Raw genomic sequence first — 20,594 nt, forward strand, 5'->3', positions numbered from 1 at the left:
ATTACATACCTGAATTAAATGTCACTGTGGACGAACAACCTTTCCCCAGCAGAATCAGGTGTCCATATTTGCAATATATGCCAAATAAGCCTGATAAATTCGGAATCAAATTCTGACTTCTAGCGAATGTAAAAACAAAATATCTTTGTAATGGGTTCCCTTATGTAGGAAAGAACGAACAGAGGGCACCTAATGGGAAACTTCCAGAACAAGTAGTAATGAAGTTGGTAGCTCCATATCGCAATAAGGGGCAAAATGTGACTACTGATAATTTTTTCACTACGGTCGCACTTGGGGGGGGGAGACCTGAAAAAGAGAAAACTAGTCTTGTCGGCACTATCAATTGTGCAAGAAAAGAAATTCCGAACACTATAAAAAAAATGAAAACTCCTCTTTATACGTCTGTTCTCTTGAAAAGGGAAGGTGGTACTCTGACTGTTTACCAAGGAAAAAAGAGCAAAAATGTTCTTCTGTATAGCACCATGCACACAGATGTTGAAATACAAAATAATTCGAAACACCTTCCCGAAACAGTGAGCTTCTACAATAGCACAAAATTTGCTGTAGATGTCTTGGACCAGATGATGAGGAAATATTCTGTCTGCTCTGGTAATCGTCAATGGCCTGTACACGTATTTCACAATATCCTTGATTTAGCAGCCATCAACGCATGGATCATTTTCAAGCTAGTGACGGGGATCAAAATAAGTAGGAGGAATTTCATCCTAAATGTAGCAGAAGAATTACGTAGAGCCTATATGGAAACCAGAAATCAGGAAAGGATGCCAACGGATGGAAAAGAAAAGGAAGAAAAGGACGATGGTGATGAAGAAAGAGAAGAAGCGAAAATTCCTGTGAAAGTAAGAAAACTATGCCAAACGAGGAAAAGCAGAAACAAGACAAATGAAGTGTGCAGTAAATGCAAGAGATATGTTTGTGGGCCTTGTACATATAAAGTAATAAAGACAGTAGTTTGTAATGCTTGTAAGTAGGATTAGGTACTATACATAGTCATATTTTATGATTTGTCTTTCTCTTAACAAATTCATGGGTACTTAGTTTCTCCAGTAAGATTAATTTCTATTAATTTTAAAACTACTGCAATACAATTAGTATGGTTGCAGATAAATATTGTGAACTATATTCTTTAATATTAGTAATATTATGTTCCCATTGTTGTTGTAAAATACAGTGATACTGTTATTAAATGTAATTTAAGTGATACATTGTTATCAAGGTCATTAATATTTACATTAAACAGCACAGCATGTACTTACAAAGAAAGTGGTCACTTTGACCACATCGGCAGTTCTAAGTATAGTACTAGCTCCGGCAGTTCTAGTGTTAAGTAAGTGTTCCTACATTTCATTAGAACCAAAACTGGTGTTAAACCTGGAGGGCTTCTATCAGTCTTGAATTCTAATCTGCTTAATTAGTGTTAATATATTAAACTGATTTTTAGTAACAAGCACACCTATCAGCATCTGCTTTTTTCAATTTCTTCTTGGAGTTGAGGTGATTTTTATCTGTCACAATTATCCTACATATCAGCTGGAACAGTTATGTATGGTTGGTTCTCCCAAGGATCGTAATAGCTGTTGTAAATGTCATTTAAACCAGATGCCTGTTTCAGTGAGTCTTTCAATGCTCAGTCAAATTCTTTTCACCTTATCATACGTTCCAAATTATCTTTACGAATTTCCTCTTCCCTATCCATAATACTTTCCTCAAGTTTCTCCTTTAACCATTCCTGCTGTGCCATTCTGTAATATCTGATAATTTATGTCCTTCAGACATTTTTATTCCCTTTCATTTTCAACATTTTTCAACTTTCCTCTCATTTATTAAATTTACTATATTGCATGTTATCCAGTGGTTCCTCCTGGACCTTGTCTTTTTGCATAGCTGTTTCTCTGCTGTCTTCACTATCTGATCTCTCAAAGCTGCCCATTCATCTTCTATTGTACTTCTTTTGCCTATTTTAATCAACTGTTGCCTTATACCCCCTTTGAAACATCTGATAACCTCCATTTGTTTCAATTTATCCACATCCAATTTCCTTAATGTCCTATGTATCTGTGATTTTTTAAATTTTAATCCACAGTTTATTATCAAGAGATATATTCAAAGGCCACATCTAGTAATGGATATGTTCTGTTATTTGGATTCTGATTTCAAAATCTCTATCTTACCATTGCAAATGGCTGAAAGCAAGGGGAAACTATACCCATAACTTTCCCCAGGGGCATGCAGCTCTACTGTATTGTTAAAAGATGATAGCATACTCTTTAGTAAAGTATTCTGGAGATAAAATAGACCCCCTTCAAATCTCCCAGCAGGTTCTACTCAGAAGGATGCTGTTATCAGGAAAAACAAAACTGGCGCTCTATGCAAAGTGTGAAATGCTAGATCTCTTAATCAGGAAGTCAGTTAGAACATTTAAAAATGGAAATGGATAGGATGCAGTAAGTTATAGTGGGAATTTGCAGAGTTCAGTCATGTCTGGTCATGTGAATATAGGGTTATAAATACAAAATCAAATAGGGGTAATGTAGGAGTACATTTAATAATAAATAAGAAAAAAAGAATGCTGATAACCTACTATGAACAGCATAGTGAATACATTATTGTGGCCAAGATAGGCACTAAGACCACACTATCCACAGCAGTAAAAGTTTATATGCCGACTAGCTCCACAGATGATAAAGAGATTGAAGAAATGTATGATGAAATAAATGAAATTATTCAGACAGTTACGAGAAATGAAAATTTAATTGTGATGGGGATGGAATTCAATAGTAGGAAAAGGAAGAGAATGTTAAACAGTAGGTGATTATGAAATACTGGGGGAAGAAATGGAAGAGGAAATCACCTGGTAGAATTTTGCACAGAGCAAAATTTAATCATCATTAACACTTGGTTTTAAAATCATGAAAGAAGACTGAACACATAGAAGAGACCTGGAGACACCAGAAGGTTACAGATTGATTATACACTGGTAAGACAGAGATTTCAGAAACAGGTTTTAAATCATACAACATTTCCAGGGGCAAATGTGGACTCACCACAACTTTTATGACCCGTATAATAAAACTGAAAAAAAATTGCAAAAGGATAGGAAATTAATGAGATGGGACACAGGTAAGTTGAAAGAACGAGAGATTGTTTAGAGTTTCAGAGAGAGCTGACTAGACAGAGGGAGGAAATACAGCAGAAGACGTTTGGATAACCTTGGGAGATGAAACAGTGAAGGCAACAGAGGACCAAAGGGGGGGGGGGGGGGGGGAAGACAAGACCTAGTACAAAAAGATCCTTGGAATACCACAGAAAATACTAAATATAATTTATGAAATGAGAAAATATAAAAGTGCAGTAAATAAAACAGGCAAAAGGAGTACAAGCTGAAATATGAGATTGGCGGGAAGTGCAAAATAGCGAAGCAGGAATGGTTGGAAGGCAAATAAGGATTTCGACGCATATTTCATTGGGGGATTGATAGATAATGCCTACAGGAAAATTGAAGAGGCCTTTGGAGAAAAGAGAAGCAGCTGTATGAATATCAGGAGCTCTGATGGAAAATCAGTAATAAGCAAAGACAGGAAAGCTGGAAGATGGGAGTAGTATATAGAGGGCCTATACAACGGAGATGAACTTAAAAGCAACATAACAGAAAGGGAAGAGGATGCAGATGAAAATGAGATGAGAGGTATGGTACTGTAAGAAGAATATGACAGAGCACTGAAAGGCCTAAGTCAAAAGAAGGCCCACAGCATATACAATATTCCGTAAGAACTACTGATAGCCTAGGTAGAATCAGCCATGACAAAAGTATTCTATCTGGTGTGTAAGATGTGTAAGATAGGTGAAATACCCTCAGACTTCAAGAAGCATGTAATAATTCCAGTTACAATCAAAGCAGATGCTGGCAGGTGTGAATGTCACCAAATTATCAGTTTAATAAATCAAAGTTGCAAGATACTAAAAGACGAATGGAAAAAACTGATAGAAGCCGACGTCGGGGAAGATCGAGACCAGACGTCATTTATAAGAGTCAAAATGCAGTGGTTTAGAAGGGAGTGAGACAAGGTTGTAGCCTATTCCCAATGTTATTCAATCTGTACATTGATCATTTAGTAAAAAAATTGGGAAGGAATTAAATTCAGGGAGAGGAAGTAAAACTTTGAGGTTTGCCAATGACTTTGTAACTGTCAGAGACAGCAAAGGACTTGGAAGAGCAGTTGAACAGAATGGACAGTGTCTTGAAGGGAGGATATAAGATGACCATCAACAATGGAGAAACAAGGATAATAGAATCTAGGCAAATTAAATCAGGTGATGCTGGGAAAGTTAGATCATGAAATGAAACATTAAAATCAGTAGGTGAGTTTTATATTTGCGCAACAAAATAACTGATGATGGCAAAAATGTAGAGAGGGTATAAAATATAGACTGCCAATGGCAAGAAAAGCATTTCTGAAGACGAAAAATTTGTTAACATCAAATACAGATTTCAGGGCTAGGAAGCCTTTTCTGAAGATATTTGCCTAAGTGTAGCCATGTATCGAAGTGACACATGGACAATAAATAAGAAGAAAATGGAGGCTTTTGAAATGTGGTGTTACAGAAGAATGCTGAAGATCAGATGTGTAGATCGTGTAACTAATGAAGAGGTACTAAACAGCATCGGAAATACAAGAAATTTGTGGCAAAGCTTTACTAAAATAAGGGACTGGTTGACAGGACCCAGCCAAGACATGAAGGGATCACCAATTTACTATCAGCAGGGAGTGTTAGGGGTAGAAATCATAGAGAAGACCGAAAAATTAACACAGTAAGAAGATTTGGAGGATGTGGGTTGCAGTGGTTATTCAGAAATAAATAGGCTTGCACAAGACAGAGTAGCATCGAGAGCTGCATCAAACTAATCTTTGGGCTGACCACCACAACAACAACAACAACAACAAAAATGGTTCAAATGGCTCTGAGCACTATGGGACTTAGCATCTATGGTCATCAGTCTCCTAGAACTTAGAACTGCTTAAACCTAACTAACCTAAGGACATCACACAACACCCAGTCATCGCGACAATGACAACAACAACAACAACAACAACAACCATTACACAATGTATCTGAAACATTCCAATGTCTCTATCTCTCTTTCACATTTACAACCTTCTTTCAAGATACTTAAGCCAAGTGTTAGCAAATATTAAATGGTTCTCTGTGCAAAATTCTATGACACAGCTTCATCATTCATTCCTTTTGTCCAGTGAATACTCTCCAACTAATTTTTTCTCGCTCTTCCTTTTTCTACTATTGAATTCCAGTCAATCATCGCAATTATGTTTCATCTTCCTTAAAAATATGAATACTGGATAAATAGATACATTCAGAATTTTATAAACAATCACTGCTAAATTTCAAGTTCTTTACCATAGAAATTTCAAAGTTTCTTTAGTACAAAAATGAAATTCCTATTACATTACCTCGATGAAATATATTTGCTCCTACTTTATCACTTCATATCTCCATTCATGATACACATGGTCATGTCATTTTCAACCACTTCCTTTTTCTTTAGCCCTACACCGTCACGTTTTTTCTTTTGTGTCACATCCTCTCTCTCTCTCTCTCTCTCTCTCTCTCTCTCTCTCTCTCTTTTATACTTCGTTTGTGACAAAATATGACGTTTCATAATTTATCTCCTCTTTATAATGATTTATTAGGATTTACAAAATATTTATATTTTACTGGACATTTCAGTCGAAATACATAGAACAGCAGTCGAAGTGGTCAATCCAACACCACTGAATATATGTAAATAATCTAATAATGAAGCAGCCACAGTCAGCAATAATGCAGAGTTCTTGTTACTCACTGATGCAACTTCACATATGCACATTCAACACATTCCAATACCAGAGTGCAAGTGTATATGTGGGGGGGAAAAAAAAAAAAAAAAAACGGATTTCCCGGTTAAAAAGAACAGTGAGTCATGTTCAAACACAGCCTTACGAAGCACTGACATCACAAATGTAATGCACTTTTGTCAGCCAATCAAAGCTCAAGTCACATGATCTCACCAGCCATCGACAGCAGACAATCAGAGTTTAGGACACATGATGTAGACAACAAGTAGCAACATCACTGTTAAGTAGTACAAAAACACAGATGGGAAAAGTTAATAGTTTAAATTAATATACATACAGTACATATATAAGAAAAGCTAGCTTTCACATATAACACTGGTTGTCAAAAACATTTTGCTGTTTTGTTTCTGATGGTGTGGTTAGGGAGAATCCTAAGCACACAGCTTAAATTTCAGCAGCTGCATATTTCTAACAAGCATGATTATAAATTTCAATGCTGTATAACGTTTCCTGGTTTACCTGGCTGCATACAAGTTCCGTCGAGCACTTCGACATTTTTCACAGATAAGTCAATTACAAGTGAAATTGCTCAAGAATTCACTCTGTCCTTTTTTTTTAATGATAATTATACTTTTTGGCAACGTTATTTGCATAGTTTGTAATCTATGAAAGAACTAAAATAAATATGGCAAACTAACCTCAAAGCTTGGTCTTTTTTAGCATGTGTTACTCTTTAAGTTATATTAAACACAAATGTCCCAGTCAAATTTTAATTAATGGCATATGGATAGTCTTCTGGACCCGAAATTTTCCTAAGCGGCTGGTCTTCAAAGTGTTATGTTTTGAATGAGAGTCAAACACTCAGTGATTTAAGAAATTCACTCGCACATTCTCAAATGTAAGTAATTCATCTTGCTTATTTAAGAAATTCACTTGCACATTCTCAAATGTAAGTAATTCACCTTGCTTAAAAGAAAATTTATTGTGAAAGTAATGCTTCTCAAACCACCATCACAATATTTTCCCCAAATGTAAACTGTTATGATGTCACACTCATCAAAAGCAGTTTGTTGTTATGAAGAATTGTATAGTCTTCATCCTAAAGCCTTTGACACACTTTGCTTTCAGCAGATGCTTGTGTGAGCACCGTGTTTTGTTGTTGCAAAAGATGTATTTTCTTTGCAGCTAGTGTTTTATTCTCTCATGTTTGTTTTAATGCTGTAGTATTATTCTGCAGTAGTTGGCTAAAGTAAAATTCTTTGTTAAAGTATCAGTTCTTATGAAATTCTTTGCTACATATCAGTTCTTACTAGTCAAAACTACGAAAATTTAACCAAAAACTAAATAATGAAAAATTCTCAGAATTCAAATTTTTTTTTTCAGATGAAAAAATCCTTTGTTTTTTCCAGGTTTCCCATTTGTCCTGTAGCATATATGCTACATATGTGCCACAATTTATATTGTGTCACTGAGGTATTATTCTTTGTGCATGAAAAGCATTTTCGAACATGACTCTTTGATGAAGAAATGTAACTTCTCTTACAGAATTCCAACATTGAATCAGAAACTGACTTCATTGATGACAATGACGTTTTTGTACCAAAGACAACTGATGATGAAGATTAAGACATTGTGAACAAGGATGGATTAGAGGAGGATGATTTGGATGTTCGTCTACAACAATACTTACCTCAACACAGCAGGCCTGTACAATGATGGTCATTATGGATGAAGCTTAGGGGGAGATAACCAATTTTTCACCTTTTGGCAGAAGCTTAGCTGTGAATGTTCTAAAAAGAGATAAATAGTCCCACTATTTGTCAACAAATACATGACACTGTGATCTAGGTTTTTGGTCTCATTTTTTACAAGCAATGCAACTTCCCATGAAGAAACACACAGAATCAAACGTTATGTCTGTGAATGATCTTTTGTTGCATTCTGGGCGACCTACTTTCATCAAGGATGTTATGACAAGGAACAGATTTCAGAGCTTCTCAGATTTCTCCATTTCAATGAAAAATCAACCCGAGTTTGAATGCCTACCAGCCAACAAAATGGCTCTTGTATCTGAAATTAGGGGAAAGTTTATAGAAAATCCTGCTCGTTCTGACTGCCATGGAGTAAATATAACAATGGATGAGCAGCTATTAGCAAGCAACCCAAGACGCAGGTACACTCACAATTCATGCCCAATAAGGCTAACAAATATGATACGAAATTCTGGGTTGGTGCTGATGTAGCAACAAAGTGTACATGCAATGCTTTCCCATGGCCCGGAAAAGAGGGCATGCATACAGAGAAGCAACCACTCAGAGAGTAGGTCATTCTGTGTCTCATGCAGCCATTTCTAAATCAAAGAAGAAATGTGACGACAGACAACTTCTTCATGTCTCTGCAACTTGCTAAAATAAAACTTTATCAGTTGCTACAATGAACATGAATCGTTACAAAATCCCTGATGAGATAAAGAAGCCAAATGCTGAAAGGCATTCTGCCACCATCCTGTGCCATACTGGCAACAAAGACTGCAACATGAATGTATATCAAAGAAAGAATAATATAAATGTCCTTTTTTTAGTATACTACAGGCTGAAGTAGCAATAAGCAAATAAGAAAAGAAGAAAACTGAAACCATAACATTCTGAAATGCAACAAAGTGCAGAGTATAGATTGGTTGATCAAATAACCACTAAAATAGTATAGAAGTTGCATTTATGAGATGGTTGACGTACATCATATACAGCATTTTGGACATGGCAGCAATAAATGCATAGGTCATATACAAAATAAATGAACAAGAAAATGGAAAAGATGAACTTCATACTTCTGCTGGCATATGAACTCAGAGGAATGAAAAAGCAGGCAGAAGAACAAACAGAAGAAGAGGATACAAAACCAAAATCAACCAGAAAGTGAAAGAAGTGGCAAATAAGCTTCTGCAAAGGGAACAGTGACAAGTGTGGTAAGTGTCACAGATTTGCATGAAGATGTGTCTGTAAAACTAAAAACACATGTGCTAAATGTGTCTAGCAGATCCCAATCATTTGAATAAAAAGTACAGCAAAGCCCTGTGTGGAACACAACTGAGTATAATATGGACCACACATACAATCTGATTTTAACTAGTTGTCACTTGAAAGGCAGCGGGCTGCATGGCTCCAGCTACCAATGAAACAATGGGAGCCTGGCACAATCAGCTACCACTGTGTTGGCACTTCCGCTGCACTGCCTAAAGCACAGCCAGTTGCCAGAGTGCCATAGCAGTGAGAAATTTGCAGGAGTACCTTTACTTCCTTTGGATTAGGTGGTGGAGCAAACTGCAGCTGCCCTACAAATCAGCAAAGAATCAGTGATAAGAATCTGCAAATTGAAATTTGCAGAAGAAGAATCTCAGGCACGTCACCTAAATCGGAGACACCTGGGAAGAAGAGGCGCCTTGAGAAGAGTGTCACAAATCTCAACTCTTTTCAGAAAGATGAGTATCGGAATATCCAACACTCAACAAGCTACGTGCTGCATTTGTAGCAGTGGATCTATTTCAGGATAGTAAATCGTCCTTGTTACAAGTCATGAAGAAGTTAGGATTCTGCTATACACTGTTGTGACTGCAAGTTATTAATGAAATGCCAAGATACTGTAGCATGGTAATGTTGCTTTCTTAGAGAATTAGTAGGACAAAATTTGACAATATTGTTTGGCTTGGCGAAACATGGGTGAATGTGGAAACAATATGAAAAAGGGCTAGACAGACAATACCAGCAGTGGCAGTATGGCACCTCCATATCAGCAGAGGGAAGCAAATGGTTTCACAAGCCAGAAATTCAAAAGGCACCAATTGTCTGCTGTTGTTTACTTCAAAGAAGACCTCAGACTACCACAAAGAGAAGAATCGTACTACTTCTGCGAAATGGTCTGAAGACACTGTACTTCAAAATTCAAAGAAAAATGTTCATTGATGATGTTCCACACAGGCAACAAAGAAAAACGGCATTGTTGGCTGGCTATACAAGTGTAAGATATGGTTTGACAGTGACTTGACGAGAGGAGAATTATTAGAATTTATGCTGCAACACAAGCCCAAGGACCCAGTGTCCATTGTGGATGAAACAGCAAAAAAATATGGGTATAAAATGCTCAGAGTGACTCCCTACCATTGCCACTACAAAACAGCAGAACTGATTTCAACTCAAGTTAAAAGTCATACTGCTGCAGAAAATAAAAAATGTATGTTGACCAAAGTGGAATGGCTTCTGAAGGAGGCATCTGAAAAAATTACACCAGAAGACTAGCAAAAGGTAGTGGATCACATGAAAGGAGTGATGCAGGAAGCATGGAACAATGAAAGTGTGCTACAACAGTGCACGGAAGACTTGATATTACATGTCACTATGAGCAGTGACACCAATACTTCCACTTACTCTGACTCTGAATTAAGAGGTGTCTTTCCATTGTCAGATTAGTATGTAGTGTACGGTGTACTTTAATGAATATCTTCCATTAAATATTTATTTCAATCAGTTTCTCTTTTCTGTTGTGAGGCTAAGGAACACTATTCAGCCACCTCCTAGGACCTTCTTATAGTAAGTTACATCGTATTTTAAATACATTTCATTTTGTGTAAACACCAAGACATTATTTCATGTGTGTAATAGTCTTTGAGAAGAAAATTTATCCATATGTGAAAATTTCTTCTATTTCAATAAACTACATCACACCACGCCTAATTAAAATTAAGAATAGGTTTTTGACATGTTTAGAGATAGCACTGAAAGTGATACTACACGTAAATTTAACAATTTTTACATTATTTTTCTAGGAGATAAAGACTTTAAACTTAATGCTTGTTATGAGTTAAATACCTACACAATTGCATGTAAACAGGTTTTCAGAAACATATATATAGGACACACAATGAGTATGAACATTTTAAAAGATTGGTTGCCAAGTGATATATTTTAGCAATCAACGAGAGAGAAAAAAATGTTTCTGTGAGAGCATTAGTTTTTGAGATACGATGTGGTAAGTTTAAAGCTGTTTACGAATGGGAAAATCTAATATGTTTTTAAAAAATTAATGTAACTCTTTCTCTAATAAAACTAAGATTTTTGACATGCCGAGAGAGACTATAGAAGCCTACACTGTACTTAAACTTGATTTTTGTGGAAGATACAGCCTTTAAAGAGATTTTCTATTGCTGCAGAGAGTGGTGGGCTGTGGTGACTGCTTTCAGACTGTACTTGAAATGACAATGCTGCAAGTTTGGAGGTTAAACAACACACAGCAACTACTTTAAATCAGACTATAAACTACTAAATGTGTCTAGAAGGTTCTACAAATTGTTTATACATGAAAGTCTACAGTTTAGAAAATTTATTAGCATGAGCAATGACAAATTATTAACAATTTTTTGTTGAAATAAGTTAGTAATATCATGTTAAATAATCATTACTATGGCTCGCAAGAAGGTAAAGAACTTGTTGAAGTAAAATATGAAAACATTTTATGTGGGGTTTAAAATAACCCATTTTCACCATTTAAAAAAGCCAGAAACTTTGCCATTCTAGTGTCACGGCATTGATTATGGAAGACAAGAAAAACTGACTCCAGTACACAGGTTTAAGATGAGAGAGAGAGAGAGAGAGAGAGAGAGAGAGAGAGAGAGAGAGAGAGAGAGAGAGTGAGCGAGCGAGAGCGAGAGAGAGAGAGAGAGAGAGAGAGAGTCACACTGATACGGAGGCAGACAACAGAGTTTATGTAACAAGATTCAAGAAATGGATATTTGAATATGTCGAGTTAGGTGTTGCCAAATATAGTATAACCCAGCTTTCATGTTCCCAGAATTAACATTTCCCCACCGTTTATGACATTTATTTATCCGTCCCGTCATATTTCCTATGCCCACAATGTTAATTTTCACCTGATTTTGTTTCAACATATTTATAGCTTTCCCGCAATTAAGAAAAATAGTTTGTGGAGAAATAATGACGCTGGCATGATGCTGGTCATCAAGCAGTGTATAAACGTGGTAAAGTTTCTTGACACCAGGGCACTCTACTCCGCAGATCTGAACCAGTAAACCCACCGCTGTCAAGCTCTATTTGACCTGGCGGCTGATTGGAGTAACTAGGTTCGTTCGAATGAAGATATCATTTCCATTTCCATACTGTCCCTAATGCAAAAATACATTTTTGTGATTGTTGTGATCATCGTGATACCTTTGTCGAACCATATTTAGTGTGTTTCGGCGTATGGCCACTTGGAGCGCTAGTTGACATCATCATTCACTTTGCGTTGCTCAAATGTTCTTAGTTTAAACACAGCACCGGTTACGTATTTTATTCATGCTGAGCAAAACATGTTTTGAGAATTTATTCTCACTGTGAATTGCAGTATTTACTTATGTATTTTCTGTTATGCTACACAATGCGAGTGACAGTTTGCATGTGTGTGTGGTTTTCTACATAACTAATGAGGCAAAGTACCTAATAACCTCAAAAAGATGACTATGGTGCAAGAGACGCAGAATAACACATTTTCAAACACCACACAAAGTACTTATGTACATATTTGCACTTGACAACGAGAAAAAATTTCTCGAAACGGGTCATGCTAAGCATGAAAAAGTACGCAAAATGTGCAGTATTTCATTATTTAAATAATGAATGGCAGCTGCTGTCTTTCAAAAACATCAATTATGAAGCATAAAATTGAGTGAAACTTCCTACTTCCCAGATAGTTATCAGTTCCAGTCACATGAGAGATTTTTAGTCGATAATAAACCATAATTAGATAATAAACAAGTCCCTGACAAGTCTTTTGATGGCTGTTATGTACATATATCATACATAAAGTGCCAGGGGGTATCCTATACAAAACTTTTACAGCTTAAAATGCTATTTCCCTCATTTTACATTTTCCCATGTTTTACATTTTTTTTTTTAAGTCCCTTGAAAAGAGTAAAAGCGAGGTTTCATTGTAGTTTTATTAAAACTTGCTTCTTTATGAAGGGGTCTATTCTTATTAGTGTTCCCCAATATCTGTTCTTTTTAAACAAATGAACAATTTTATTCAAGCTAACATCCAAAAGTGTTTTAGACACTTAATATAGGACAGAGAAACATTTAATCTGTTAAAAGGCAAATGACACATTTCTTCTTTTCACAATATTATTTTAATTACTCCAAAAGAGAGGCAATTTCTCTTTCAATCAGAAATCATGTAAATTTAATTCATCAGGTCTCTGCTACTTGGTGAGTATTACCACTCAATGAAAATTGGCTCACATTTTTTCTGCCTGGCATGAGTATTATCCCTGTAAAATGGTGACGAACATCTATAAAAATTTAAAGAAAGTTGCAGAGACTGTGATGCTCCACATTCCAGCAAGCAACACCATATTTATTTTACACTTGGGCAACATAGGGTAGGCAAGAAAGGTATACAATTTAATTACGTACTTTTACGTATGATGTAGGTAATAAAATGGTGGTGTTTTTTCAGTTTGTTTCATGTCGAAAGGGGAAGATCCTGGCCGTGGTGTTACACTGACAAACAGTGCGGATCACTAATCGCAAGAGCACTGATGATCCGTGATAGCTAGAACACTGTGTCATCACCATCTCCTCTGTGCACAATTATAAAATTGATTTTTTAAAATAATTTATGTAAATATATCAGTTCAAAAAAAGTCTTGAGCTTGTAATGACCACTGCATGTTATTCCAATACCTTGTGAATAAAATGAGTGTTATTTTAAATGATGATAATAATGTCTATTGACTAGCATAGTGTTTGTACCAACAAGCAAAACATAAATTATTTCAGTTTTACTTACTAAGGAATAATTTTAAATAGCCTTTGATTGCTGTATATAATTAAACGACAGGACTTTGATTTTAACTTCTGCTGATCACTGCACACAACTCTGAAGTTATTAGGGAGTAAGTTTTTGTTGGAATTATATTGTACATCAGAACATATATTGAACGTTTTACCGGTTTGTGAATAAGTGTCTGAATTAAGAGTTTTGGAAAATTAGATTAAGGAGAAATGTAACTAGTCTAAAATGACTAACTTTGAACAATACAGCAAAATAGTTTCATTTTATTGCTTTGAGCCTACATTTGTTCTTGGTGGTAAGTCCAGAGTATTCTCAGAACAATACGGTTACACAATCTTTGCTTCCTGTGACAGAATTAATAGTTTCAGATTATTGGTGTGATTGACAGCAAAGTGGACATAGTAGTTTTAAAGAGTAAACAGTATTACATTCTCATCGCAGATCTCAACTGATATTTTAAGAGGAAATCAATTTAAAGTTATATATGCTTCAATGTTGTGCAACACTACTGTCAGTTGTTATCTGTGGGTGATAGAATTTAACAATGTGATGTGTCATTGTTTTAGTGAAATGAAAAAAAAAAAAAATACACGAAAAGCAGAAACTGAAATTCATTTTCCATTAAGAAAGATAGAAACTAGTTATGAAATAATTTCATACAAGATATGGTCACACCAATTAATGCAGTCATATACACCAACAAAAGAATGCATTTGAAGAACATTAATTAATTTATAATACACCTGAAGAATGAATATAATGTCTTATCGCGTCTCAGAATATACTCACCTGACTCAGTTGGTTATTAAAGACAGAAAGGCATTCATTAATTGCATTGACTGACTGTTTCGTCAGCTCTCGGAAGAATATTTCATACATTACAAATGAAAACGATCACAACATTGTTGTAATATTCTACAATATTTATTATTTATTTCACAAACTAGTTTTCGGCTGTTATGCCATCGTACCTGATGAGGATGTAACTGCTGAAAATCGATTTGTGAAATAAATAATAAATACTGTATAATATTACACCAGTGTTGTGTGTGTTTTCAGGCATCTTTAAATGCATTCAACTATTCATATTATATTAACCGAGAGAGCACGTAGTTGGTGGTGCATTGCATTGCGACTGAGGACGAGATACATCACGGTGAAATAATGGAGGCAGTTACTGGCATTCATTTCCTTAAAATGTCGCATTAAACTCATAAACTAATGAAAACTTGGTACTTCTTTACCTAATTCTGATCACACAGTGTATCAGGTTTGAAAAATATAAAGTTATTAATAAAGGGAAGGAAATACAGCATACCAAACTCAAAAATAAAAGAGAGGCCTTCATGAAAATGTTGAAATGAATAGCAAAGTACTAAACAGAAATAAGCCACTTACCTGTGGTATTAGCTTCACCTGGTAATTCTATATCGGAATCAGGTGATGGAGAAGGAGCATTTACGTCAGGAGATGGGATAGGGCTAGCTTCTTTCAATGTTGGTATCATTTCATCCAAACGACGTTTCAAATTTTTCACACGACTGCCAAAGTTCCTGTAAGCCTGCAAATAATGAATACCATTTACAATGAAGAAATAAGCTGTATTTATTTATAGCAAATTTTTTTATATTCAAAATCTTTCTCAAAAATTTTAAGAAACGAATATTTTATTTATTACTCAAGTTACTGATAACAACAACTTTCAAGGAATAAAAACATGTATCTATTCCCAAATTTCATGTAACTTCCATAAAGTTATTCAGCTGTGTGGTTATTCATATCATACATATAAAAATATCTTACATTTGCAACAACTCTTGCTTCCCCCTTCTGTGTGTTATAAAAATTCTCTCCCTGTTCAAGAAGATCAATGAGGACTGCACGCTCCTTCATTTCTACTTCAAGAGCATGTATGTAAGCCTCCATCTTACTGATGCCACACTCAACTTCTGCAGCCATGTCATCTCCCTGTCTTCTATCTGAAACAGATAATTTTAATTAGCCTACGGCTCAAAGAGTTACACAGGTAAAGGTTGTGATACATATATTCACATTTGGTGGCAGAATGGTCCGCTGTACGTTGTTTCCACATACTTGCCACACATGGGGACAACTGTGTCCAACAAATGTAATACACTAAGAGCCAAAGAAACTGGTACACCTTACAAACATTGTGTAGGGCCCCACAAGCATGCATAAGTGCCGTAACACGACATGGCATGGACGCAACTAATGTCTGGAGTAGTGCTGGAAGGAACTGACACCATAAACCCAGCAGGGCTATCTATAAATCTGTAAGAGTACAAGGGGGTGGAGATCTCCTGTGAACAGCATGTTACAAGGCATCCCAGAAATGTTCAATAATGTTCATGTCTCGGGAGTTCGGTAGCCAGCAGAAGGGTTTAAACTCAGAAGAGTGTTCCTGGAGCCAATCTGTAGCAATTTTGGATGTGTGGGGTGTCGCACTGTCCTGCTGGAAATGACCAAGTCCATCGAAATGAACAATGGACATGAATGGATGCAGGTGATTAGACAGGATGCTTATGTACATGCCATCTGTCAGAGTCGTATGTAGACGTATCAGGGGTCACATGTCACTCCAACTGCACACGCCCACACCATTACAGAGCATCCACCAGCTTGAACAGTCCCCTGTTGACATGCAGGGTCCATAGATTCATGAGCTTGTCTCCATACCCATACATGTCCATCTGCTCGATACATAGGCAATAAAAAAAAAATACAACATCAAAAGTTACTTTTTTTTTTTACAAATATGTATACATTGTAACTTTCTGATTAAAGGGAACCACCTCTAGAGATTTGTCATGACAAAAATGAATAAATAATTCCTTTAAATTTTCTAATTTTGCCAAAACCTTTGAGGCTTCACTCAGCATATATGCTCTTTTTGTTTCTAATTCTTCAATTTCAGCTTGATTTAATTAGTTCAATAATCGTTCCCCCTTTTTTCTTTCACTTTCCCTTGCCTTATGTGTCATATCATATTTGTATGAAGAATGTACATTGCGAAAACAGTGTGTAAGACCAAGCAGTCCACTGGTGTACTGCCAGTTCATAGTGCCAGTTGGACACTATAAACCGGCAGTACACCCGTGGACCGTTCAATCAACAAATACACCAGGAGAAACTGAAGACTCACAGTGTGTAAGACTTTTATCAATGTTGAAACTCCATTTGCGTCGTGGACTGCGACTTATGTGTATCTTTGAGCAATAAGGCTTTTTTTCCGTTTGATTTTCATTTATAATTTCAGAGTTTACACAGAAGCCTCACTCGTCAGAAGCATTTCCACATGAGATTATTAAAATAATTTGCACAAAATCTCAGAAATTTGGGCACGGCTTTGACGAGAATTTGATTACATTATTCACAATTTATCAAGATGATTTTCACTTCTCAAAAAACACTTCATTTCGTCTTCAATTCTATTTTCTCTGCAGATCTCCACAAATTCAAGTTTGACACAGTCTGCCTTTGAACCCAATATTCTTGCATTTGATACCACCAAAATTTAAGGACATACTACCAATCTTCTTTGAGTTAGTTCCTGGTTTAATGCGATTTGTGGATTCAAGCAGAAAATCACACACATTATCTTGTATTTAAGCAGTGATCTTTCTCACAACTTCTCTACTATGCCAACAATGCATGTTTGCACGTTTTGCTTTAGCAACAATATTTCCTCTTCAGATACATTCTTAATTTTTTTTTCAGCTCACTTTTTGTAACAAAATCCAGATCGAACCATTTTCTTGTAATAAGATTCTTTACATTCTTTAAATCGATTTTCATTAAGAAGCTTTGCTTTTTAAGATGCCTAGTTTCACAACTCACTGCATCAAGACGTTCATAAGGTTATGTAATACTTCATACAGAAATGGATCCATTGGGATATCACCCTCAAAACTGAGTAAAAATGGTTCTAACAAGCATGCTGTTGAAATGAAGACTGTCAGTTTTGGAGCCTGCAGTTTGTCACTCACAACTTCACAAACAACTTTGAAACTTGATGACTGAGGAACAGTTTTCAATTTATTTATGTCAGTTACATAAGTTCAAATATGTTCGAGACTTTCTAAAACTTTTTTAGACGCAGTGGCATTTGCGACCCATCTTGTTCCACAAAGTGACTTAGGAAAAGATGAAAATCCGGTTATCTCAGACACATTCTTAATTTCTTTCAGAGCACTTCTTGTAGCAAAATCCAGGCTGAACTGTCTTGCTGCAACAAGATTCCTTACATCCTTTAAGTAGATTTTCATTAAGAAATTTTTCTTATTAAGAGTTTCACAACTCACTGCATCAAAATGTTCATAAGGTTATGTAATACCTCATGCAGGTGAATCATGAAATAAATAATAAAATGCTCTTAAAAATGACACAATTTCCCAATTCGTTTTGGATTTGCTTGTTTTGTTGAGCACCATGTACTAAAATCAAACTGCATATACCAATTTGTAGCAGTTGCAGACAATCAAAGGATACTTCCAGTTCTATGTTAAAGTCATTCAAAAATTTTAAATTCACATTTGGTCCATCCATTGATAACTGCAACTTACGATCTTTTTACACCTTCAAGCAAATCATTTGCCTTTGTACGTTTCAGAACAACAGAATCAAAGTAACATACTGTTATTAATTATTTATCATGGTCTCAAATCTGTACATATAAATCCACCTGGATTTTTCGGAAAATAGTATTCATACTTTCATCAAATGCGAGTATAATCATTTCACAATTGTCAATGAGATCAACATGTTTACGTCTTGTGTATGGTGCCAATCTGTATGCAATGCTGTAACCAAGTTTCGATTTTTGTAATTGCATTTTCTCTGTAATTTGACTGCACAGAAATAATGAAGGGAATAACGCTACACAGTCCGCCGAGCTCCAAACTGATAAATGACTCCTGGTGGTGTGCATAAACCACAAAATATCAGCTCAAATAATGCCCTCTGATAGTAAATCTGACTGTGCTGTAGACTGATTCCCTGGATCATTCTGTGCCTTTGAATATATTGATTTGTTTGATGCTGGCTCTCCTATTTATAAATTAACAAATTTTACTTCAGACTAAAAATAGTTTATAATACTTCTCAAAATTTTGATGAAATCTACACCTCCCTCAAAAAACACTGTGCAACCAGAGAGTTTCTTCTCCTTCCCTCTTTCTTCCCTAGCCCGGATCTAACGTTTATCATCACATATTTTAAGAATGCAACTGAGGTTTCCCATATCTACTACTGAGAAGCATCTTGTGTGCACAGCGGGGCAACCCATACGATATTCAAACTCGCTTTCGGCTCGTACTGCTAACCTCACACTTTCTAAACAGTCAACAGTCAACCCGGTTCCCATTACAAGTTGAGTAACAGCTTCCAGGGGCAACAATAATTTTATTTTCCGTATTTCATATAATTATTGACTGAATTTAGAAATTTAAAATGCCGTTGTAATCTACTCATTAAGAGATATAAGCTGACATATAAAGTTTAACACAATAAGTCAAGTATTATAGTTGGAAACTGAGCATACGTGTTGACAGCATAATTCACGGTGTGCAAATTACCCGGACCATATTCATATAGTATTTGAGAATGAGAGCACTTAGCGACTTCCAATGAACTTTACACCTTATTTAAAGCCTTTTCTAAACTTTTTGTGACTTATAGCCCCATAAAATGACGAAAGAGAAAAGTTTATCACTTAGTAACTGTTCGCCATCCTAGCTTCATGCATGATGTTTTAATTTGTTACCCTTTTACTATCGGTACATTTCTTTCAGATGTTTGAAGCTGTTTTATACATGGGAGTTCAATTCTTTAAGGAATTGGGGATGTGGGGTGGGGATGTTCCTGGTTCATCCCTGAACTAAACCACTGAAGTCTATTGTCCATCTCCAGAAGAATGACTAAATAATAAAGACCAGTTGCTTATGTGTTTTATAAAACATTTCTATACAAAAAATTAATTTTTGCAGGTTTTATATTTAATAACTAATTAATTTGTGATGCTTCAAACAAATTTAAGACATACCGGCACTAAAAATATATGATTAAAAGTATTATATGTTATATAAAAGTTATTTGTGAAATTACCTTGGAGTGATGTATGGATGACTCTGACAAAATTTGTTGTTGAATATTTGGAAAGTTGCATGAATGCATCTAGCGGCAGCTACTTTTTTAACAGAAGTTCATAAAACTTTTGAAAGCTTTCATGATGTGTTCAGCTGCAATTTTCTTTATTTCACATACAATTGTACATAAGTCTTTTCCAATATTGTGTTGAGCTTGTATGCGATTCCAACATTTTTGGGATTCCAGCATCCCCAAGGCAAAAACACTATTTTGAATAAACTGCTGGCACGATCTTGTTTGAAGCCAAACTACAATTTCGCATCATTTGTTCTCTTTCGAATTATTATTGTTTATACTACATTTCCAACTGTGATTACCAAGCACGCATTCTTTTATTTGATGGTCTGTGCAGTTTACAAATTTTCTTTATTTATGTTGTTACGGGGTTTTCTACCTTCATTCAACTGCTTAAAAATGAAATAGGGTGTCTATAGATTTTTAGAGTATAAAATTCATGACTTTTTCATTACGTCTTTAGTTATATTCGTGACCTCTTGAAAGTGTTTGTAGTACAAGGACAAAAACACTTTTTTATGAAACTGAAAGCTGTCTGAAATGAAACTGAATGTAATAACTTTTATATCACTTATACTGTATGTCAGCGTGAATAATGTAACTATGTATAACTTGTACTATATCATTCATCAAAAGCTATGAAAACATTATAACTCCCGCACAGAATGGGGTATGACTATTTTCAGATATATTTATCAT

At 35.5% G+C, this 20,594-nt stretch overlaps 1 protein-coding gene across 2 annotated transcripts in view; it reads right to left on the reverse strand.

Annotated features, from left to right (window-relative positions):
- LOC126191169 (regulation of nuclear pre-mRNA domain-containing protein 2) overlaps window positions 1-20,594 on the reverse strand; it is a 169,365-nt gene that overhangs the window by 52,549 nt on the left and 96,222 nt on the right. For both annotated transcript variants that reach the window (XM_049931943.1, XM_049931942.1), the window contains exons 5-6: window positions 15,519-15,694; window positions 15,114-15,276 (exon numbers count right to left, since the gene is read on the reverse strand). In XM_049931943.1, coding sequence (XP_049787900.1) covers window positions 15,114-15,276; window positions 15,519-15,694 — 339 coding nt within the window. The remainder of the gene's footprint in view (window positions 1-15,113; window positions 15,277-15,518; window positions 15,695-20,594) is intronic.

The sequence above is a fragment of the Schistocerca cancellata genome, chromosome 6 (genome assembly GCF_023864275.1).
Source record: "Schistocerca cancellata isolate TAMUIC-IGC-003103 chromosome 6, iqSchCanc2.1, whole genome shotgun sequence".
Taxonomy (NCBI): Eukaryota; Metazoa; Arthropoda; class Insecta; order Orthoptera; family Acrididae; genus Schistocerca; species Schistocerca cancellata.